Source organism: Microtus pennsylvanicus, chromosome 12 (genome assembly GCF_037038515.1).
Source record: "Microtus pennsylvanicus isolate mMicPen1 chromosome 12, mMicPen1.hap1, whole genome shotgun sequence".
NCBI lineage: Eukaryota > Metazoa > Chordata > Mammalia > Rodentia > Cricetidae > Microtus > Microtus pennsylvanicus.
Window position 1 is genome coordinate 14,218,184 of NC_134590.1, and position 19,393 is coordinate 14,237,576.

Consider the following 19,393-nt stretch of genomic DNA (forward strand, 5'->3'; position numbering starts at 1 on the left):
CATTGGGATTAAAGGCGTACACTACTACACCTTGAACTCACAGAGATCTGTTCGTCTTTGCCTTCTAGGCACTGGGATTAAAGGCGTGTGCTACCACACCTTGAAGTCACAGAGGTTTACTTTAAGAATTTTAACTTTTAGTCTGTATATATTTTTTAACACAGTTTAAAGCATTCAGAAATTTTTTCTGTCTTTGAATCTCTCTTTACTGTATATCTCTCTTTTTCTGACCACAAGAGCCTTTAATTTACCAAGCAATATCAGTAGGACTAAAGGCGTGGCTTTGACGGCTGGATCCAGCCCATTCCTTAGCTTTCCAGCCTCATGGCTGAGGTACTGGCTGCAAGGTCCCTGCCAGCCAGCAAGCTACAACAGACAACACTCAAGTCCTCTCTCAGTAGCCGGCCCTCCTGCCTCAAACAGTCAGAGTTTGCCCTGGCAGGATGGCCCAGAAAGCCGGCATTTTTAAACGGCACAGCTTTTTTCCTGCTACGGCTGAAAACCGAAAAGCATGTGTTCAGCTTTTCATCAACACTGTTTAAGTGTTTTGTGGCAGGACCTCTTAATGAGCCGCAGGGTTTTGCAGCTAAAGCTGAGTCAGGAAGCCTCTTGGGGCTACCAGGTAGGAGCGGCACTCAGCACTTTAATTCTGAGACTGAGCGTGTAGCACAGAAATTCTTTTCATCCAAGTTACATCCAAATCTGACACGCAGAGCACTGTGCAGTCTGAAAACACGTCTCTGTATGGCGGCAGGAATACGCCATGCTCTTCCGCCTGCCTAAACCTGATTCTGCCTTCTTCCCAGGAGCAGGCGGGGAGCTCTGAGTCATCGCACGGTCTCAGAGCACTCTCCTTCCGATCCCAAGCGGGAACACAAACATAAAGCCAGAGTTTGCACTGGCGGCACAGCCCCAGGAAGCCACGCTTTGAAATGACACAGCGTTTTTTCTGCTGCTGTTGCCGAATCAGGAAATCTCTCTACATCACGCCACCAACAAACAGCAAAAATCTGTGTTAAACTCTCTCTCCCTTATTTTTAAGCCTTCTCAGGTTTTTTAAGTGGATTTAGTTAGCCACACGTCTGGGCGCCATTTTGTAGTAATAGGGGCGACGGCAGGGTTGCGTCCCCAACACCCCAAGCCGCCTGCCCTGCCCGGCTAGCTTATGCCCCAAATAATTACACGGACACTGTATTCTTTTAAACACTGCTCTGGCCCATTTCTAATCATCTGTGTAGCGCCCCTAGGTGCGCTTACCGGGAAGATTCTAGCCTAAGTCCATCCTGGGTTGGAGCTTCATAGCGTGCGTCTTCCCTGGAGCAGGTAGCATGGCGTCCCTCTTGCGTCTGCTCCGGAGAGGAGAGCTGCGGAGTCTGACCTCACTTCTTCTTCCTCCCAGCGTTCTGTTCTGTTTACTCCACCCACCTAAGGGTGGGCCTATCAAATGGGCCTAGCAGTTTCTTTATTGCTTAGCCAAAGAAATCAACAGATTGATACGATACTCCCACATCAGGGTATTTTATGCTAACAAAAGATATACTAGTTGAACAAATGAAAGAAACAGTCATTCCTAGCAGCAAAGACCATTGCAGATCCCAGAGATTTCCCCTGGATTGAATAGCAGCCTAAGACCCATGAAAACTGATTGGAAATTGTGTATAATTTTACAAACCCTTAGTTCCACTGGGAAATTACTGTTAGTCCACAATCCATAAAATGATTTTTTATTGAGAAGTGTAGACATTATCAATTTAGTCTCCATACAGTTCTCTTGGGGGCAAAATGCTTTCTGTAATAACGAGAATTTTACAAGGTAATGATGTGATATTCCTCACCTTTTAATTTGTCAATTAAGGCATATTCATTGAGGAGTGGGAAAGATTCAGTACCTGCCCTCTGGATTTAATCTTTGAGATCACTGGCAGAAGAAATATTAATTAAAGAGCTACAAAAATAAGAACTTAACTGGATGTTTTTGGAGATTATATAGTAGGGAAAGCTTATCTCCCTGGGGTCAAGTAAGAGAGTCGAATGTAGACACACAGTCCAGAAGGAAGGCTTCATGCAAGTAAAGTAAGCTCAACAAAAACTCATGATTTTTGAACTGCAGTACACAAACACGCACACACGCGTGCACGCACACACACACACACACACACACACACCATACGAAATTAGGGAACTTATTTAGATGTAAAGAAAGCAGAAAACCTAGTTGATATCATACTTAACTCCCATGTTGCCTCAGTGCTGGAGACACCCAGGAATAAGACAGAAATCACTGTAGGAATTTGTTTCTTATTTATCCTGAACTACATTTAACCATAGACTTAGCTCTGAGCCTATGCACTGAAGTAATGGATATGTTCTCCATTGAATCCTAGAATTAGTAGGATTTCACTCCAAGAAGGAATAATATTCTATTCTAATCCAACTAGCACTTTATTAACTGTCTTTCTCTCGAGCAAAAACATGCATGTAGCTGTTATCCAGTAAGTTGAATGGCAGCCTTCTCAGAGAGTGGAGTCACTGTTTTGGCTAAAGTGGAACATCCAGCATTAACTGTGTATCTCCCAGATTTATCTAACTGATATATCTCCTTCTGTCTTTGTCATGCAGTGTGTGCACATCATAAACAAGAGATCAGTCATCTTTTAAGAAATGATGGGGAAGGGAAACAACAGGGAATTTTTATAGAGGTAACACAAGTAGATCCAACAAAAAGTCATCTTATTTAGGTCTTCAAGCTATAAACAGGCTACTTAGATATCTTATATATGAGTGAGGGCACTAAAAACATACCACATGATCTGATAGAATCTTCCCTGCCCAACAAACACCTTGACTACAGGAGGCTGTAGGAAAGGAGACTAGAGATCATCTAAGAAGACATGCTCCTCAGCCAAGGGTTCATGGCATGCATGCTTGTATTATGAATTGTGCATGCTTGAATAATGAATAGCTTTGATTTTGTGTTCAATCTAAATAAATAAAACTTGAAATCCATGTCAAGTTTCTCTTCTTCCCAGGTGTAGACATTAATGGTTCACATAGAATATTTTCACCGCTTTCCAGGCTGGTCATTTGACCTCTGGGTTTGGATAAGTCTCTCATCGAGACAGTGCTTTCATGCCCTACCTGGATTGTAAATCACCCTGATTTCTGTCTAGTTGTGTTCCACATCTTAGCTTAAGTTAAAAGTCCTGTGTGACTCTGCCTTCACCTCCCTCACCTTCTCTAGACCTATCTTGACTCCAGTTTCAACGGTGAACTATGTTCTTTGTCAGAGCATACTCTTTGGTGCCTGTCACTTCTTTGTTGTTGTAGTAGGTGATGCCTGAAGCATAGCTTCCTCCCTATTCATCCTTCAAGGACAGTTCCAGGTAGTATCTCTGGAGGAAGGACTCGCCTGACTCCTCCAAGATGGGCTGGCTGGGAGCATGGATTCCTGGGGCATGTCTCAGCTGGTTGCTTCTGAAACTGCATTGAAAAGACACACCGCTCTCACCAGTGAGGTGGGAAATGTGTCCAAGCCATAACTTGGCTGTCCTGCATCCCTGGCATTACACTGCATCCAGCTGGAGTGCATATTGGGTGAATAAGACCAAGAGATATGTATGCTAAAGATGTTCAACAGAAGTAAATCAAGGAGTCAACATTGGCGACATATAATAAACATTTAAGAATCTTTTATAAATACAGATGACATAATTCCCTCCAGCCCACTCAAGTCAGCAGCATGGAGTGGGAGGGGTTATCTGAGTGCTCAGAGACTTTCAACTTCTTTAAGTGATATGTGTAGCTGAGGCTAGGAACCAATGGTGTTGTGATCAATGGCCAATGATTTGCTGGTACGTCAGAGCTGGATGAACCATTGATGCTTACAGCACTTCTGTTCATGACAGTCAATATGATTACTGCTAAATGATGATCATTCCATTCTCAAACTGCCACCCCATTATGGAGGTTCCTTCATTTTATATGCATAGAAGTACCAGCCAGGCACTACATTGTTTATGGCCCCTTAGCTTTAATGATCATAAAACAGCACCATCCAAACAAGCACACATACTATGAGTACCCTAGCAAGTGGAGGGAAGAGATGGTGTTGGATTTCTATGAATATATACTGTGTTGGGAAAGGAAGTCTCTTCTGCAAATGTTTGCTGGTTCTCTTGAAAAGTGACTTTTGTAATTTTCCAGGCATTCTTTTTTTTTTTTTTTTTTTTTTGGCTTTTCGAGACAGGGTTTCTCTGTGGCTTTGGAGCCTGTTCTGGAACTAGCTCTGTAGAGCAGGCTGGTCTCGAACTCACAGAGATCCTCACAGAGATCCGCCTGCCTCTGCCTCCCAAGTACTGGGATTAAAGGCGTGCGCCACCAATTTTCCAGGCATTCCTGTCTCTTTGTCTATGCTGATCACAGCAATGAACAGGGAGCGTGAACATGGAAATATGTGTGCACGCATGTGTGCATGTGTATATGTGCATATGTGTGTGTTCATGTGTGTTTCAGGTGTTTATATAATTTCATGTAAGTCCTACATGGAATAGGAAAGGTCAGTTTGGAATTACTATTATCACAACTGCTAGTGTTTGTAAATGAGGGGACTAGAGTTTTCTCCTTTAGAGTACTCTTTGAAGCCAGGTGCAGGCACCCATATCTATAAGCCGGAGAATCATGACTTCAAAACTAATATTCAAACTCTCAATCTGTTTGTTTAAAAAAGTTTAATGAGCTATAAAATAAATAACACTTAAATATTAAATAAATTATTTACAACATGAAAAAATACTTCATCTCCACACAGCTGTTTATGTACAGAAATAAGACTCTCATGAAGAGCGACGATTGAAAGGCTGAAGCCATCGGGAGGCTCACTTCCTTCATCAAAAAGAGGACCGATCTGTGCTTGTGACTTGGCAGTGACATGACTCTTACCCTGTGAGGAAAGAAACATATCAAAGATAAGCTCCAGTCCAATGCAGCTTTAAGACAATTTAATTTCTAAGAATCAGAATTTCTGTCAGTTTCGCTATTCTGGGATGTCCTAGGAGACATGATGGATGTTCTCGTAGAAAACTGCCACTTTGGTTGGGGACTTCATTTCTTCTCAAAGTATATGACTATGTGGAAACTGTAAGTGTTCACACCATTGAAAACCTTGCTTAATAAAAGAGGCAACTGGAGTTAAGAAAAACAGTTTTCCAAACCGAATATACACTGTTAGACATAATTAAAAACTAAGATTAAGTGTCTCAGTGTTTATAATAGACAGTTAATTTAGGATAATTGGTACCAGGGCTATAATAACAGTAGCTACCAGTTAATAGGCAGCCACCACATGCCAGTACAGCATGTTAATGTCCTATTCCACACTTCTATATGCACCGAGTTGTAGTTTAAGCACATAAGTGAAAGATTTCTCGAAGGTGCAATGAATACTGGGTATAATATTGGCATGAACAGTTAGCCATTTCATGAGTTATGATCATCTAGAATATTTATTAAAAATAGAATTTATGGCCAGGCGGTGGTGGTTCACACCTTTAATCCCAGCACTCAGGAGGCAGAGGTAAGTAGATCTCTGTGAGTTCGAGGCCAGTCTGGTCTACAAAAGCTAGTTCCAGGACAGCTAGGGTTGTTACACAGAGAAAACCTGTCTCAAAAACAAAACAAAACAAAACAAAAAATCCTTATGATTCAGTAAATTTAATGAGCATATAGGAACATCGTATTTACGAATCATCTCAAGTAATGACTTCTCCGAAGGCAGAAAAAGTGGGTTGGGGCAGAGCTTTATCTCTCCTAGTGTCTGAGGATCCGAATTCTCTGCCTCGCTCCTCTCTGACATCTTCATTAACTCTTTACTAAACGTACTTAGCTCTCCATGCTTAAAAATCAAATTCTAGATTTTTACCAAACCTCTCTCAAATGTGTGCCCCTCCCTTTCCTTAAAGGAACCTTCAAATTCTTGTCTCCAGAAGGATCTCCTCTCATGGGATAAGCTCCTCTTGGTCCTCGCTGGTGTGAGCCCACCCTGTCATTACTCTCTTATCTCACCCAGCAATCAGCAGAATGAGGCCAATTCTATGTTCCTAAAACGACCCATTAACCTCTCAGTATTGCCAATCTTTCTTCATAATTGCTCTCCTGATCTCATAGGTTCTTCCCAACTCGGAAGGTCATTTTGGGTGCAGGACATTTCCTAGCAGTTCCTTCCTTCTTTCTTTTCTGTCGCACATTCCTCAATGCTCTGATCCTTTACCGCTTTTCTCCATCTATTAAGCATTATGTTCTTTGAGAACAGGACTGGAATTCCCCGTATCTACATCCCTTTGAGCAATGATTAAACACTTAGTCTTCACAAGGCTGAAGTCAGTCTTCCTGAAAGCCTAACAGTGTTCGTGTGGACTCGTGGTTAAGAACAGATTCCTCCTCTGTCTTGAGATAAGTGCTGTGATCATCTAACGGGCAGGTGAATTCTAATGGCCAAACCTGGACTGTCTTCAGCTAGGCTATGACGTGCACATTTCCCGTTTCCTGTCGAAGCTTCTTCCGCTCCTCGGCTTCTCCTTCATATTCCTTGAAGTATCGTTTTCGAAGCCTTTGGAGAAGACAGAACCCCACTGTTAGCAAGTCCTACAAACCTATACAATGGGGATTTTCATGATGGGGACTTCCTTCCTGTGACTCTTACAGACAATCACTATATTTTGGTTTGTTGCACTAAACCGAAACCTAAACACGACTTGGTATCTGGTCCAATATTGTTTTTCAGGGGGACACTCGGGGTGTCACTATATAAACACATGTCTAAAACACTAAAGTGTAAGTGTGTATTCACAATGAAAACTTTCACACAGTAGAACATAGCCACGTCTTTTGTGGTTACTCCTGAAGGATTAAGCATTGGGGGGTGATGGTGTACAATAGAAGGACCCCATCAACATAAGTGAATATATAGGAATGAATTTAACCTTCTATTAAGTGAGTTTAAATTGCTAGAATTTTTGAATGTTTACAAAACAATATGTGTTTTATTTCCAAATGTTTCTTTCTAATTTTATTTATTACTGCATTCTATTTTTAAAAGCCCACAGCTTAAAATTGGGGGTGGGGATGTTGTCCACTACTTTCAGTGGTTCCCGGGTCATCCCACCAGACATTGCCTTTAAATCCAAAAGAACTTTGTTATGTTTAAGGAAAAATATTCCCTTCACTTATTGGGAAAAAATGCTCAGTAGACATGGCTTAAGATTAGTATTGTTTGTTTCAAATATAATAAGAATTTGAGAGAAAAGAGAAAAAAATCACTTCTTAACAGTGATAGAATGGAGCCAGGCTGATGGCACAGGCCTTCTATCCCAGCTACTCTAGAAACCACGATGGGAGGATCAGAAATTCAAGGAGAGCTTGGGGAAACATGGATCTTGTGGCAAAGAAGTAGAACCTGTCAGTTTTTGAGTTTTTGGCTCACATGTGTGAGGTCCTGAGCTCTAGCCCCGTCACAGCCACAAAGAAAACAGAGAGCCAACATAGAACAATGGTCATTCTCCATCCGGCCAGAGGGTTAGCAGGCACTGAAGGATGAACAACTGCAAGCTGAACCACTGGGACACATCTTTAGCTGACATCTTATTTTCTATTTCTCCATGACAAATAATAGTGATTCGCAGGGGTTTCGCTCCTAAATGCATTTGCATACCTGGCTTGAGGCACTAGAAGACATTCCAGGTGTGCAAAACAAATCTAAACTGCACATCAAACTCCATGTGCTTCATAAAATAGCTTTTACCTGTTATTTGATCTCTATCTGATCTGAATTTGAGATAATAATAAACAATGGCAGGAGATAAGTCCCATATCCTGAAGAACAGCAGTGATGGATTGTGTACACAATCCAGTTGTTAGAGTAATTTACCAAGACCTAAAATTAGAATAATGAACCCACTGCTTTTCCCAAGCCCCAGCAGTGGTGAGTCATTCCAGAGCCGCGCGGGCCCTCCTCCAGCTTCCCCTACCCAGAGACTTCTGTCTGGGGGACAATATCAAGCTGATGTACCCATCAGAACAGGCTAGCGGGGACATTCTTTGGTCCTGAAGCGAGGCGTGTTGCCCAGGGAAGATGCTGTGGGAGGACCACAGTAACAAAGTTTGTCCTTGCTGCCTACACCATGGCATCAGGAGGAAATGTTTCGCTTTGTTTCTTAATGCATTCCCACACTATAATACCCAATAAGGACAGAAACAGGTCTAAGCTACAAACCAATCAGCGCCATGCCAAGAAATTACAAGCTCAGAGCTTAGCATTGTGCTGTGAGAAGGGACCTAACTTTCCCCGACTGCTGCTCTGAAGCCCTCCAGAACTGTGTTTTTAATGCTGGAGAAGTGTGTTTGGGCTATGAGCCTAATGTGCCCCTAATTACTTATGTGACCCTAATTAGTTTCTGAGAAGCCTTATGCTTATGTTAAAAGTCGTCACAGACAATACTAGCACGTTCTGAGATTAAGAAATAACCATCACCAAAAGTATAATATGTAATAAAAATATCAATTTTAAGATAAAAAATTCTAGCTTTGAAAAAATATGGTTTTATATGTCATTTCAATGGTAGTCAAAGTAATGCAAAGTTTAATTATACTCTGCTCAAGGGTCACATGCTATAAAATAACTCACGTAGAATATGACAGTAGAGCCTGGCAGAAATGCTGCCAAGAGTTAACTCTTGAGTGGTGCTATACTTACTGGATGGTGGCAACGATGCCAATAACTGCGAGGATTATGACGGAGACAAAGACGGTTATGGCCACTAATGCGATCTTGGATAGGTCGCTGTCATCCCCACTGTGAGTCTTCATGGATTTCTCTCCACACCGTTCTCCAAAGTAGTCTTGATGACAGCTGTGACATCACATTTCATAAATACAATTATTGAAGAGGTTCAGCATGTTCCAGGTCTACTACTTAATGAGAGTCACCTAATGTAACCTCGAATGGTCACGCCTTCATCTATACCGCAAAATCACGTGACATGAAATGCATTCTAGCCAAGGGTTTTTAAGAGTAAGTGTAATCAGTTTGAGAGTGAGTGTGATAGGCCAAGAAGACACAGTGAGTCATTCCTTGTGCTTCCTTTGACCCACTGACAACATGGCTTCAATGCCTGGTTTTGCTGCTAATACATTCCACTCTCATTTCATTCAGTGTTAGGGGATGAAGGACAACATGAAAGACTGCGATAACTACCTTAAGGATTCATTTAACTTTTTTGCAAAAGAGGCTTAAAATAAATATATGCTATATATATTATATACTTAATAAAACGATGGTTTATGCCACTAGTCAGAAACCACAGCCTCTTTGCCCTACTTTCTACAGCCTGCAAATTAAGTTTTTTTTTCCTATTTTTAAGTGCTTACATTTTAGTTGGGTGTACAGACACACTGTTGGCCCAAGAAGCCTACCTACTTCCCACTTAATCTTTGAATGAAGTTTCCGGTCCTTGGTTTACACACAGGAAAAGTCAACAGTTTTCTCTGGGGGTTTCAGGCCTGGTGGGGGAGAGGGAATTTCACGTGGCTCTGAACCTACTTGCAGGTCACAGTCTTTATGTTCTCTGTGTATCTGCATTCACCATGGATGCAGAAATTCTGGAACTCAGCATCACACGGGTTCTTTTTCTTCTTTTTGTTTCTTCTGCCCTTTCCACTTTTGCCTCCCTTTTTCTTTCTTTTGGGCTTGTCTGAAGTCTTGGCCTCTTCTGTCTTGTTTTTCCTGGGCTTAATTACCTGTTCAACTGGAGGAAAAGAAAGTTTGGCACGTTAAGGTCAGGCTTACTGTCAACATTTTCTTTTCATCTTGGGAATCCTTTGAGACGCCCAAAACTCAGAAATCACAGCACCGAGAACAACTTTTGCTTCGTTATTTAACACAACACTCACATGCTAAACCTGCAGAGAATATCGATGTCAGATAGTACTTGCTAATCTCTGTCCCAGGCAACTTTTATGTTACCCAAGCATGTACATAGTTAGGTGCACGGTGGTTCTCATGATATAGAAGTAAATAGTTCAGTGAAGCCAAGCCATGTATGCCCTAGGATAAGCAGCTGGAAAGCACAGAGCGGACACGTTTAAGATTTTGTGTTTAAGACTTTGCGTCTGTTTGTGTGCTTGTTTGTTTACATTGTACCAAACAATGTCTCTTGGACAAAGACAATGCCATTGACTGAAATGTGGTGTGGGACAAACCTGCGGCTGTTCCTTCCCCACCCATGTCTTAGGCTCACTGTCTTAACCTGGAAGTTAGTGGCCACTACTCAAGGGTGGTATTGAACTGAAAAATGAGTATTATTGAAAACAACAGCTATAAATACCTTCCGAGGGGGGGAAGGTCTTTGTTGTGTTCAACCTGTTTTAAATAGTACTGAAATATCTATGCCGGATGCTTCAGAATGTCACCTCAACTTATCAGACTATGAAAGGTGTAGCTAGTTACGTGCTAAAGACAGGGAAGGGAAGGTTTGAGATGCTTATTGTTGTACATTTTGTTGTGCTGATTCTTCGGCAGGTGTGTACAATCACTTATTTAGCAAAAGGAGCCCACCAAGAAGAGAAAGCGCAGCTAGCCCAAAGGCGGTGCAAGCACTCATCACACAGAACACAACAGAAATGTTAGCAGGAGGTAAACAGGGGTGTCGAAGACAGGGTTTCTGTCTGAAGGAAACGCTAGTAAGAATTTCTTACAGCAGTCTGCTTTCAGTGCATTAACAAAGGCTAAATTGGGCATAATGTTTAGTAGGTGGCCATGCAGTGTTTACACAAAAACTTCCTTCTGATTATTAAAAGCGCAAGTTAGAAAAGCCCTCGAGGAAAACTGTTTCAAATGAATCTCACTCCCCTTCATCAGGGAGATTAGAAGGCCAAGCCGAATGCTAGTCATTCTGCTGAAGTGCGGCCCCCGGCAGCACACCCATGGCATTTAGGTAAACAGCCTTCCAAAGGAATTTAACCATCAGTCTCAACTTCCAACACTGAGCTGCAATTCTAAGCCCTGGCCGCTTGCTGCACTAGTAAGTGATTGGGCCTCCAGAAGTGTTAATAACTTAACACGTCTTCAAGAGGTCAGCTCCTGGCCACCTGATGGTCTAATCTAAACCCCTTTCCCATTACACATATTTTTTTTTAAAAAAAAAGCAAAAACAACAACAAACAAAACATTTAGAAGCAAGGCACTGAAGCCAAATGGTCATTGAGGTTTATCCCTCCTGTCACTTGCTCCAGGCCCTGTGTTAGGGCACCCACTCACTCTCCCTCAGCTCTAGGAGACTCCAGAGGAGGAGGGGAAAAAGGAGAGGCTTCTAGGAAAGTTTCAAAACACCTTACAGAACTCTGAAATCACCTGGTCCTGCCTCTGATGTAGATACTCCTATATCTGATTCATCAGTGGTCCCTTCTTCCCTCAAAATGCAAAGTAAAATGGGGGTAGTGAGCTTTTATCTCTCTCTCATTTCAAAGAAAAGTTGTTTTTTTTTTTTTAAAAAAAAGATCTGTATGATAAGAGCAAAAGAGAAAAAACCAGGGGTCATTAGTTTGGATAAAAATAAAAACTACACATACTTGTGTTTCTCTAGCATTTCTAGAGGTCAATCGTTATATATTCTGTTCCCTTATTTGTGATAAATGCTTGTTATTTGAAGATGGTAGAGTGGTGGAGGGGACATAAATGTTGAGCTATAAGGCCCACAGTAGTGGTTAGTGACTCCTGCTGCTCTCAGAATGGAGGGCACACGGCACATATCGGAAAGAACATATGTCCTGGAATCAAGCAGACTGGGAGGTTCTGTCCTGGCTCAACTGCATGCTCTCTGGGCCATGTAACCTTTCTGGACTTCAGTTACGGTGTAAAATGAGAATACTAATTTCTTCTTACCAGAATTGCAAAGATTAGCCTTGGACCTATAGGATGCAGCCTACCATAGCTCTTTAAAGGACATGCAATAACCACACCTACAAAGCCAGTAGAAAGCCGAAAAGTCGTGTTTCTTTCAAAATCACATCACTAAGATTCAAGCACATCTCATAGGTGGCATTGTCCCCGTCTCCTCCACTCACCTCTGACTGAATCATCTATCACGTAGCTGGGTATTTGCGGCTCATTGTCATATTCCTCGGAGTAGTCATAGTCCCCCGTGGAGAGTTCACTGCCAGAGGGCATTTCACTGACAGCAGAAACCGCAAGTCCACTGGCATTGTGGTCCCCAGAAGATGGTTCACTTTTCCCAGAGGTGGTGTCATTGAGGTTCAGCCCAGCTGCATAGTGGCCTGCAGGGAAGGAATAAGTAGAGATGAGTTGGGCTGCCTTTGTCTCACTAAGTGAGCAGGGCTGGGGAAGCTGTCTCCTTGTATCAAAGCGGCTATCTCACGCGTGCTATTTTTTTTTTTTTTTTGACTGAGTCACCCACCCTTGGAAGCAACTTCACAGTTTGCCAAGAAGCAAACTCAGCTGCTCCACCCCAATTACGGAGTTCCTTTTATCTGGGTTTTCTTTTCCACAGACTGCCTACATTAATTTCCACAACTTACATTGTCCTGCCAAGTCAATCCAGGAGAAGCATGTTAACAGGCAATGGCTGATAGCCTCTCACTGAAGGTCCATCCAGCTTGCATGCCTTTGTGTCTGTGCGCTCCTGCCTCTTTTTAAACCCGTGCGGGGTGGAGAGATACATTTGAACACTTGTTTACTCCTGTTGAATCTGTACATAAAATCTAAAAAGAAGTGCCAGTGGCATCTAAGAGCAAGGGCTTTCACTGTCTTTATCTACTACTATTATCACAGAGAAAAAGGTTGGACACCTGGCAACATTGGGGAGCCCTGAGTTCCAGTCCTTGTCTTTTCTTTCTTTTCTTTTTAAACTTTATTTATTTATTTTTTAAAATCTCAAAATGACACTGACAGCAGTGCTTTTAACTTCTCTCTAGGGCACTTGGAGTCTGCTTTAGGAAGGTAAAAGTAAAATTACTAGACACAAGAGATGGTGACAGAAGGCAAAGAACCCTGCTCAAATTCTGGATTAACTACTCTTGTGGAAATTACTTCACCTGTCTGGACTCCGTTTCCTCAGTTGTCAAAGGAAAGGCTGGCCTAAAAAAAATGGCCTCTTAGGTCTCCATCAGCTGGATTTTAGTGCCGATATTCTCCAGCAGCCTGATCCTTGGGAAATGCTAGAGACGCCTGTCTGCTTCTCTCACCCTTCTAGCAGGAGCAACTTCAACCGAGCAAGTTACAGTTACGGGGGTTTCTGCTCCCCCCGGGCGGACAAATTTCTGGACGTCATTTAAGAGGCAGCCCAGGCGGCAGCTGGAGGTGGCGGGTGCTCACCTGAGCTTAAGATCAGCAGCAGCGACAGCACCGGGAGTGCCCGTGGCAGCAGCGGAGTTCTCATTGGTCCCGCGCGAGCCGGCAGAGACCGGGTCTCTGCAGCGACTCGAGGGCGGCACCGGGCGGCGGGAGCAGCGGGACCACGGAGCAGCGAGAGAGCGCAGGTGCGGGGATGCCCAGCCCACCGGGCTCCGGGCGGCGGGAGCGGCCAGCGCCTCGGGCTTGACTTGGGATGTTGGGGCGGTGGCTGCAGGTCAGGAGGGAGCGGTGCGAGCAGACTAAGGGTGCCTTAAGCACCTGCTGCCTTTATAGGCCAGCCCGAAGTCACCGCCCCTGAATCATAGACTGTGTGGGTGGAGGTGGCAGGAGGTTACTACCCCAACCAAACCCGGCAGACAGACAACAGCCTGGAAGAAGTGGGAATTGAACTGTCAACGCGGAAAGAAACTTTCCCACTCGTGTTCTAAGCTGGAGTGATGCCGGAGAGCTGACAGCCCAAAGTCCCAGTGTCACCGAATCTGAAAAACCTCTGCATATATGTTGATGTTAGCAAGATAACAGGCCGGAGATTGAGTAACAAAGTCCCACGTTAAGGACATGGAGCTTAAAGAGCAGCTGTGACTTAGCAAAGTTAGCCTTTGAGGAGGATAAAGGAAGCTAAGAGACAGGAACGTTGGTCTTCATGAGTTCTTCCTAATTCTGAGAAACGTTTCTCTCTCTCTCTCTCTCTCTCTCTCTCTCTCTCTCTCTCTCTCTCTCTCTCTCTCTCTCTATCTCTCTCTCTCTCTCTTTCTCCAGCATTATCACAGGGAGTGAGTTAAACACTGACATGGGCTTTATGGGATAAGATACACAAAAATCCAGAACTGTGTGAAGATGTATTTTGTGTAAACTTTCCGTTTTACTTTGGGGGGAGGGTGCCAAGAGTGAGATTTGGCCAGGGGCTCCCTTTTTGTTAGGCACCCAATGGTGTGGGCTCAGCAATTTTACAAAGCAGATAGGAGGGACGATTCTTAGTGCCCTGGGAAAGGAGGCTGCAGGTTAACTTGGTTTGTGGGTATCTCAGACAGTTTGGATGGAAAGATGTGATTTAGGGTGGGCAAACGTAAGGATGAGGGCAAAGATGATCCTGCCCATCGAGGTGGAACAGGAGCCTGCTCTTTCATCTGTTTCGGTGGATGAGGTGACTGTATCTCAGAACGATTTAGTCTTGCCTGCAGAGGTCAGGCAGTCTGCTTATACAGCCGCACACATCCCTAGTCGCACGGGTTTCATTTTCTCTTCTTGCTGTTCCACTCATTTTCTTAAATTTCTCTTAATTTTCAATTAGCCAGTAAATATCACTTTTATTTACAATGCACAACAATGACTTGAATTTGCTTACAAGGCAACTAGATGAAGTAGTTCAACACGTTTGCTTCCTATTTTCCTAACTTTTCTTTTTCTTAAATAATTTATTGCTATTTTATTTTATGATAATGGGTGTTTTGTCTGAATGTGTATTGTGCTTAGTGCCTGGTGCCTAGAAGCTGCAAACCAGCAGTGAATCCCCTGGAACTGGGGATACAGACAGCTGTGGGTGCCATGTGGTGCTGGAAATTGAACCTGGGTCTTCTACAAAAGCAGTCAGTGCTCCAACCACTGAACAGTCTTTGCAGCTCCTTACTTATTCGTAAGATCTATACAAGTTTGGAAAACCTATCATTAAAACCAATTTGCTTTCTTTTTTAACTCAAAGTTGGCTGTTAATATAGAAATTCCTTGGTCATTTTCTGGCTAGAAATTGGGAAGGGATCATTAACGTTTCTGCTACATAACCTAGTTATGGGGCAGAATAGTTCTTAGAATAAATCTAGGTTTTCACACATAAACTCTACTACAAGTTAAGTTAGATAGTGTATTAAGACCCAAATCCCTCCTCTAAAAGCAGGAACAAAACACCTGGTTTTTGTTAAATGGACCCAAGGCAGAAGATCCACAAGCGAGTAGCATAAAGCCTAAAGTGCTGTGAACATCTAGTACAGGGCATCCTTGATGTTATGATGGTGACTTCAGCAACACACTGAAGACCAGAGCTACCCACAGGGCATGCAAAGTAAGCACCTTCAGAATTTTCAGTCTGTGAACTTTGCCCTATTTCTCATGAAGACATTTGGGGCAGTTTATGATACATCAGATAGCAACCCAGGGGTGATGCCAGCATCACAGAGCAGCACTCACTGATGCGTCATACATTCCGGGACATGGGAATGAGTCGGAAACCAATCCTATGTAAATGCAGGACTCTATGGTCTGCGAGGCAGACTGAGAACGTGAGGACTGATGTCAACAAATTCAAGTGAAATAGCACTCTCCTATGTCCCGATACACTGAAGTTTCTGTGAAGTTATGTGAGGCTAAGGGCACTCCTGGGAGCAGATGCTCCTAACCAATTTAGCATCTGTTATCTGAATCCCAATACAAATGGATAGAAAAAGAAATTCACTTTGATTCTGCTAAAAGATGCCCCATGAAACCAAAAGTATCATGTGCCTGTCAATAAAGTTGACGTTGCGTTTGTACAGATAGGGCTGAGTATTCTTCTTATGAGTCAACAGATGAGCTAGCCACAATTCTCCGTTGTAAATACCATTTCATACATTGTAATATACTCCATTTAGCTCCATTAGATATTCTATAATTTTCCACTTTTTACCTTGAAATTTATCCAGGTATAAGAATGATTCATTTCTATTTCCTTAAAACTTAACCTGGCTTTTATAGTTGAGCATCTAAACAGGTAAAGATGGGATGAGCGAAACCAGCAATTTGATAAAATAGATACAACAAGAGAAACAAAAAAATGTAATATACAAATACTTATCAGGTCCAAATTTTGGCAGATAGACAAAAGCCAGCATTCCTCAGGAATCTGTGAGGTCAGTCTCCTCTACCAAAGAAGGCCTTTCCCTTATCCCTGGCAGAAGGGACCAAAGGCTCTCTGTGCTGGCTATTAGCATATCAAAGTGCATACTGGCCTTTGGGTTCCCTCAGTATTGCAAATACCTGTTATACTTTTCAAAGTCCATGCTGGCATCCAGACTCCTCTCTGCTCTTCTCACCCCACCTCTTCGGCTCAGAGACTTCCCTCCCCACACCTTCTCAGACTTATAACTCTGCTATATTTCAGCTCTGTGCTTTCGTCTTCCTCTCTTAGTTCTCTCTCTTGCCCTCTCTTTGTCTCCTTTTCCTACAACCTCTCTTTGTCATTCTCTCTCCCTTTCTCCCCACCTCTCCTCTCATGGCCTGGTTCATTCCCCTGACCCTGATCAGCCTACTACTTTCTTCTCTGGACACTTCCAGATGCCTTTGTCTCTATTCTCCCTTTATATCTACAATAAAAACCTTCCCCTCAACCACATATTGGAGAGGCCATGTTGTCAGTTTACACCATGCCCACATTTACATAAAAATGCAAAATGAATTTGATATGCAGTTCGCTTACTCAAATATATTTTGAGAATGTAGCAGTCGTCTGGGCACGGAGGCTAGAACTTCAAGTGATTCACACTGTCCGTGACTTTAAGGAGATTTAGTTAATGGGAATTAGTTAAAGTCCAGAGAAACAATATGTAAAAATAAATTGAAGTAATGAGACATGCCGTATGTGAGGTAGAAGACTTAGAACGGGCTATGATCCTCCAACACTCTGAGTGTGGATGCTCAGAGGCGCAGAGACAACATGAGTAGGAGCAAGAAGCACGGAGGCCACGGAGCAGTGTGCATCTTGAATTGGATTTTAAAACAGCAGAGGGTTTGAGGACACTGGACTTAGACTTTTATTTCATTAATTGTTTCTGTTCGTTCTTTCGAAGCATCGCTAGACAAAAGCTATTTTTAGCCCTTAATCGAAGAGTAAGCTAGCTGCTGAATTCACTGATAGCACCTGGCTTCAGTCACAGTTTTTTTTTTTTTGTGCAAGGTCTATTAAAACATGCACAGGCTTGGACAGCACACAAATCTACTAAATCGAGAGGGGAGAAGGGAGAGTCCATTTTGAAGAGTTCTCAGTGAATTCAGCAGGTGTCTGATCTGTCATAGTCCCCACAAGACCTCTGCTGGCTTTTTTTTTCTAAAACACTGAAAAGAGAAAAAAGCAGTAAGAGATCTGTGGTCATTTTCTTGATGACCTGCACCTGCGGATTTCTTCAATGTCTGTGTATTTCACAACACCTAAGCATTCTTGTCCAGGTTTTACTGCCCCTCCCTGCATGATCCCAATGAGCTTTTGTTTCAGAGTCCAGTAAGGATAGTAGTTTTGCAAATTGTAAGTAAAGAAATTACTAATTTGGTACATAAGTCACTCCTGTCTCTCAAGCAGCAAACTCTAAAGCAGAAAAGGTCTTTGTACGTCCTACTGCCCCGGACTTCCTGAGTGTGAGTGGAGGGATCACAAGAGAAGAACAGACATCTGGTAGCTAATAAAACTGAGACAGCTGTACATAGAATTCAAAGAAAAGGAAGAATCCAGAGGCAGGTTATGAAGTCTGCAAACAGCCATGTACTCAGTATTCTTCCTTAGAATCTTAGACATGAAATTAGGCCACCAGCAATGACTCTGGCAGTTGTGAGTTCAATCTTAGATTTCTTTCCTACTTCAAATTATAAATTTTGTTGACTTAATCAGTTTTTGATTATGTGTGTGTGTGTGTGCGTGTGTGCGCATGTGTAGTTCATGTGCACAGCATGCATGTGGAAGTCAGAGGCCTCTTTTAGGGAATCTACTCTCCTTCTGCCTTGTGGACCACATGGATTCAGGGGATTAAAATCGGATGATCAGGTGTGGCACTAAGTGGCTCACCAACCATCTCATCAGCCCAGTCTCGGTCACTTCTGAAGATGTCAAATTATCCTACAAGATGCATTTTAATATCAAGTTGCTGGAAATTTTAGGACATTCAAGCAGCACCCTTGAAAATTTTCAGAAAACGTTGCGTTTTCATGGTGCCTTCCCTGAGCTAGTTTGGACGCCATGGTGTAAGTCCTACTGAAGTGAGGGACAACACTTTTAAATAATTTTAATGAATTATAAATTTGAGCAAATACTTTAAATAAATCAAATAATTGACATACTGTTCATACTTATTAAAATGCAAAAAGTTTAAAAGAGCATGCATATGTAATATGAAACAATGTTTATAAGTATTCGTATGTATAGCATGTGTGTATAATATACATACATGGAGGAATTCAGAAAGGATGCAAACAAAGGTTAACAGTGCTTATCTCTCAGTTAGGAAATCACTTCTCTATGTTCTCTAACATTTGCACAAAGATCATTTTTTTAACTTGTATTTTTTTTCTCCCTTCTGTAGTTAAAAGCTCCAAACTAGCAAAACGATCTTCCCAGTGGGCCAGCCTAAGGTGATTTCAGTGAACGCATCACTCTCTGGGTAAAGAATGCCAGTTTTAAGAGAAGATGGTCTCTTCTGTCACCTACACTTCTTACACCAGGACAGCCATCCACATGTCTGGGGGGTCATTCTCAGTGTAGTGAGTGGTCAAGCCTACAGCATCCAGATTTGGTCTTCTCAAACTCTCATAAAGGTTATCTAAATTATATGATAACATCTTCTTCTTAAAGGGATTCTTTCCAGTCAGAGAAACCTCTTACTGTAACGAACATGTAAACTTTAGCTACTGGTTTCAAAATCGACAGCAAATTATGAATTATTTTATACTATAGTAAATAATGGACTTGAATGATAGATTATATTATCTACTAAGTATATCCAGTGCATTTAAAATGGACCTTGGAAATAAGGGTGATGAGCAAATAGATTAAACCCTGATTCTATTTTTGCAAGTTATCCCTATTGGATGACGACAATTCTCTCTTAGTAGTTCTTTAGGTATCTTTTCCCATAGTTTTAATAATTATATTAAACCCTGACACTACCTTATTTTCATGTAAATTTGGCTTTGAAAAGGACATAAACTCATTCATGGCAACTATGTAATAAAGACAATATA

The 19,393-nt window shown here is 42.3% G+C and overlaps 1 protein-coding gene across 1 annotated transcript; it reads right to left on the reverse strand.

Annotated features, from left to right (window-relative positions):
• Positions 1–4,717: 4,717 nt before the first annotated feature.
• Areg (amphiregulin) lies at positions 4,718–13,643 on the reverse strand. Its single transcript, XM_075943155.1, has 6 exons — positions 13,382–13,643; positions 12,115–12,324; positions 9,593–9,797; positions 8,747–8,902; positions 6,496–6,604; positions 4,718–4,939 (listed from the first exon to the last, which is right to left on the reverse strand). Exons 1-5 carry the CDS (start codon positions 13,443–13,445, stop codon positions 6,511–6,513), a joined length of 729 nt encoding a protein of 242 aa, XP_075799270.1. The 5' UTR covers positions 13,446–13,643; the 3' UTR covers positions 4,718–4,939; positions 6,496–6,510.
• Positions 13,644–19,393: the final 5,750 nt, after the last annotated feature.

Bases quoted from the DNA above. Each gene is read 5' to 3' on its own strand.
- Areg (XM_075943155.1), bottom strand. From the start codon at position 13,445: ATGAGAACTCCGCTGCTGCCACGGGCACTCCCGGTGCTGTCGCTGCTG. The intron at 9,798-12,114 runs GTGAGTGGAGGA...CTTTTCCTCCAG, and splicing joins GATAGATGATTCAGTCAGAG to TTGAACAGGTAATTAAGCCC. The intron at 8,903-9,592 runs GTAGGTTCAGAG...GTGATGTCACAG, and splicing joins ATAAAGACTGTGACCTGCAA to CTGTCATCAAGACTACTTTG.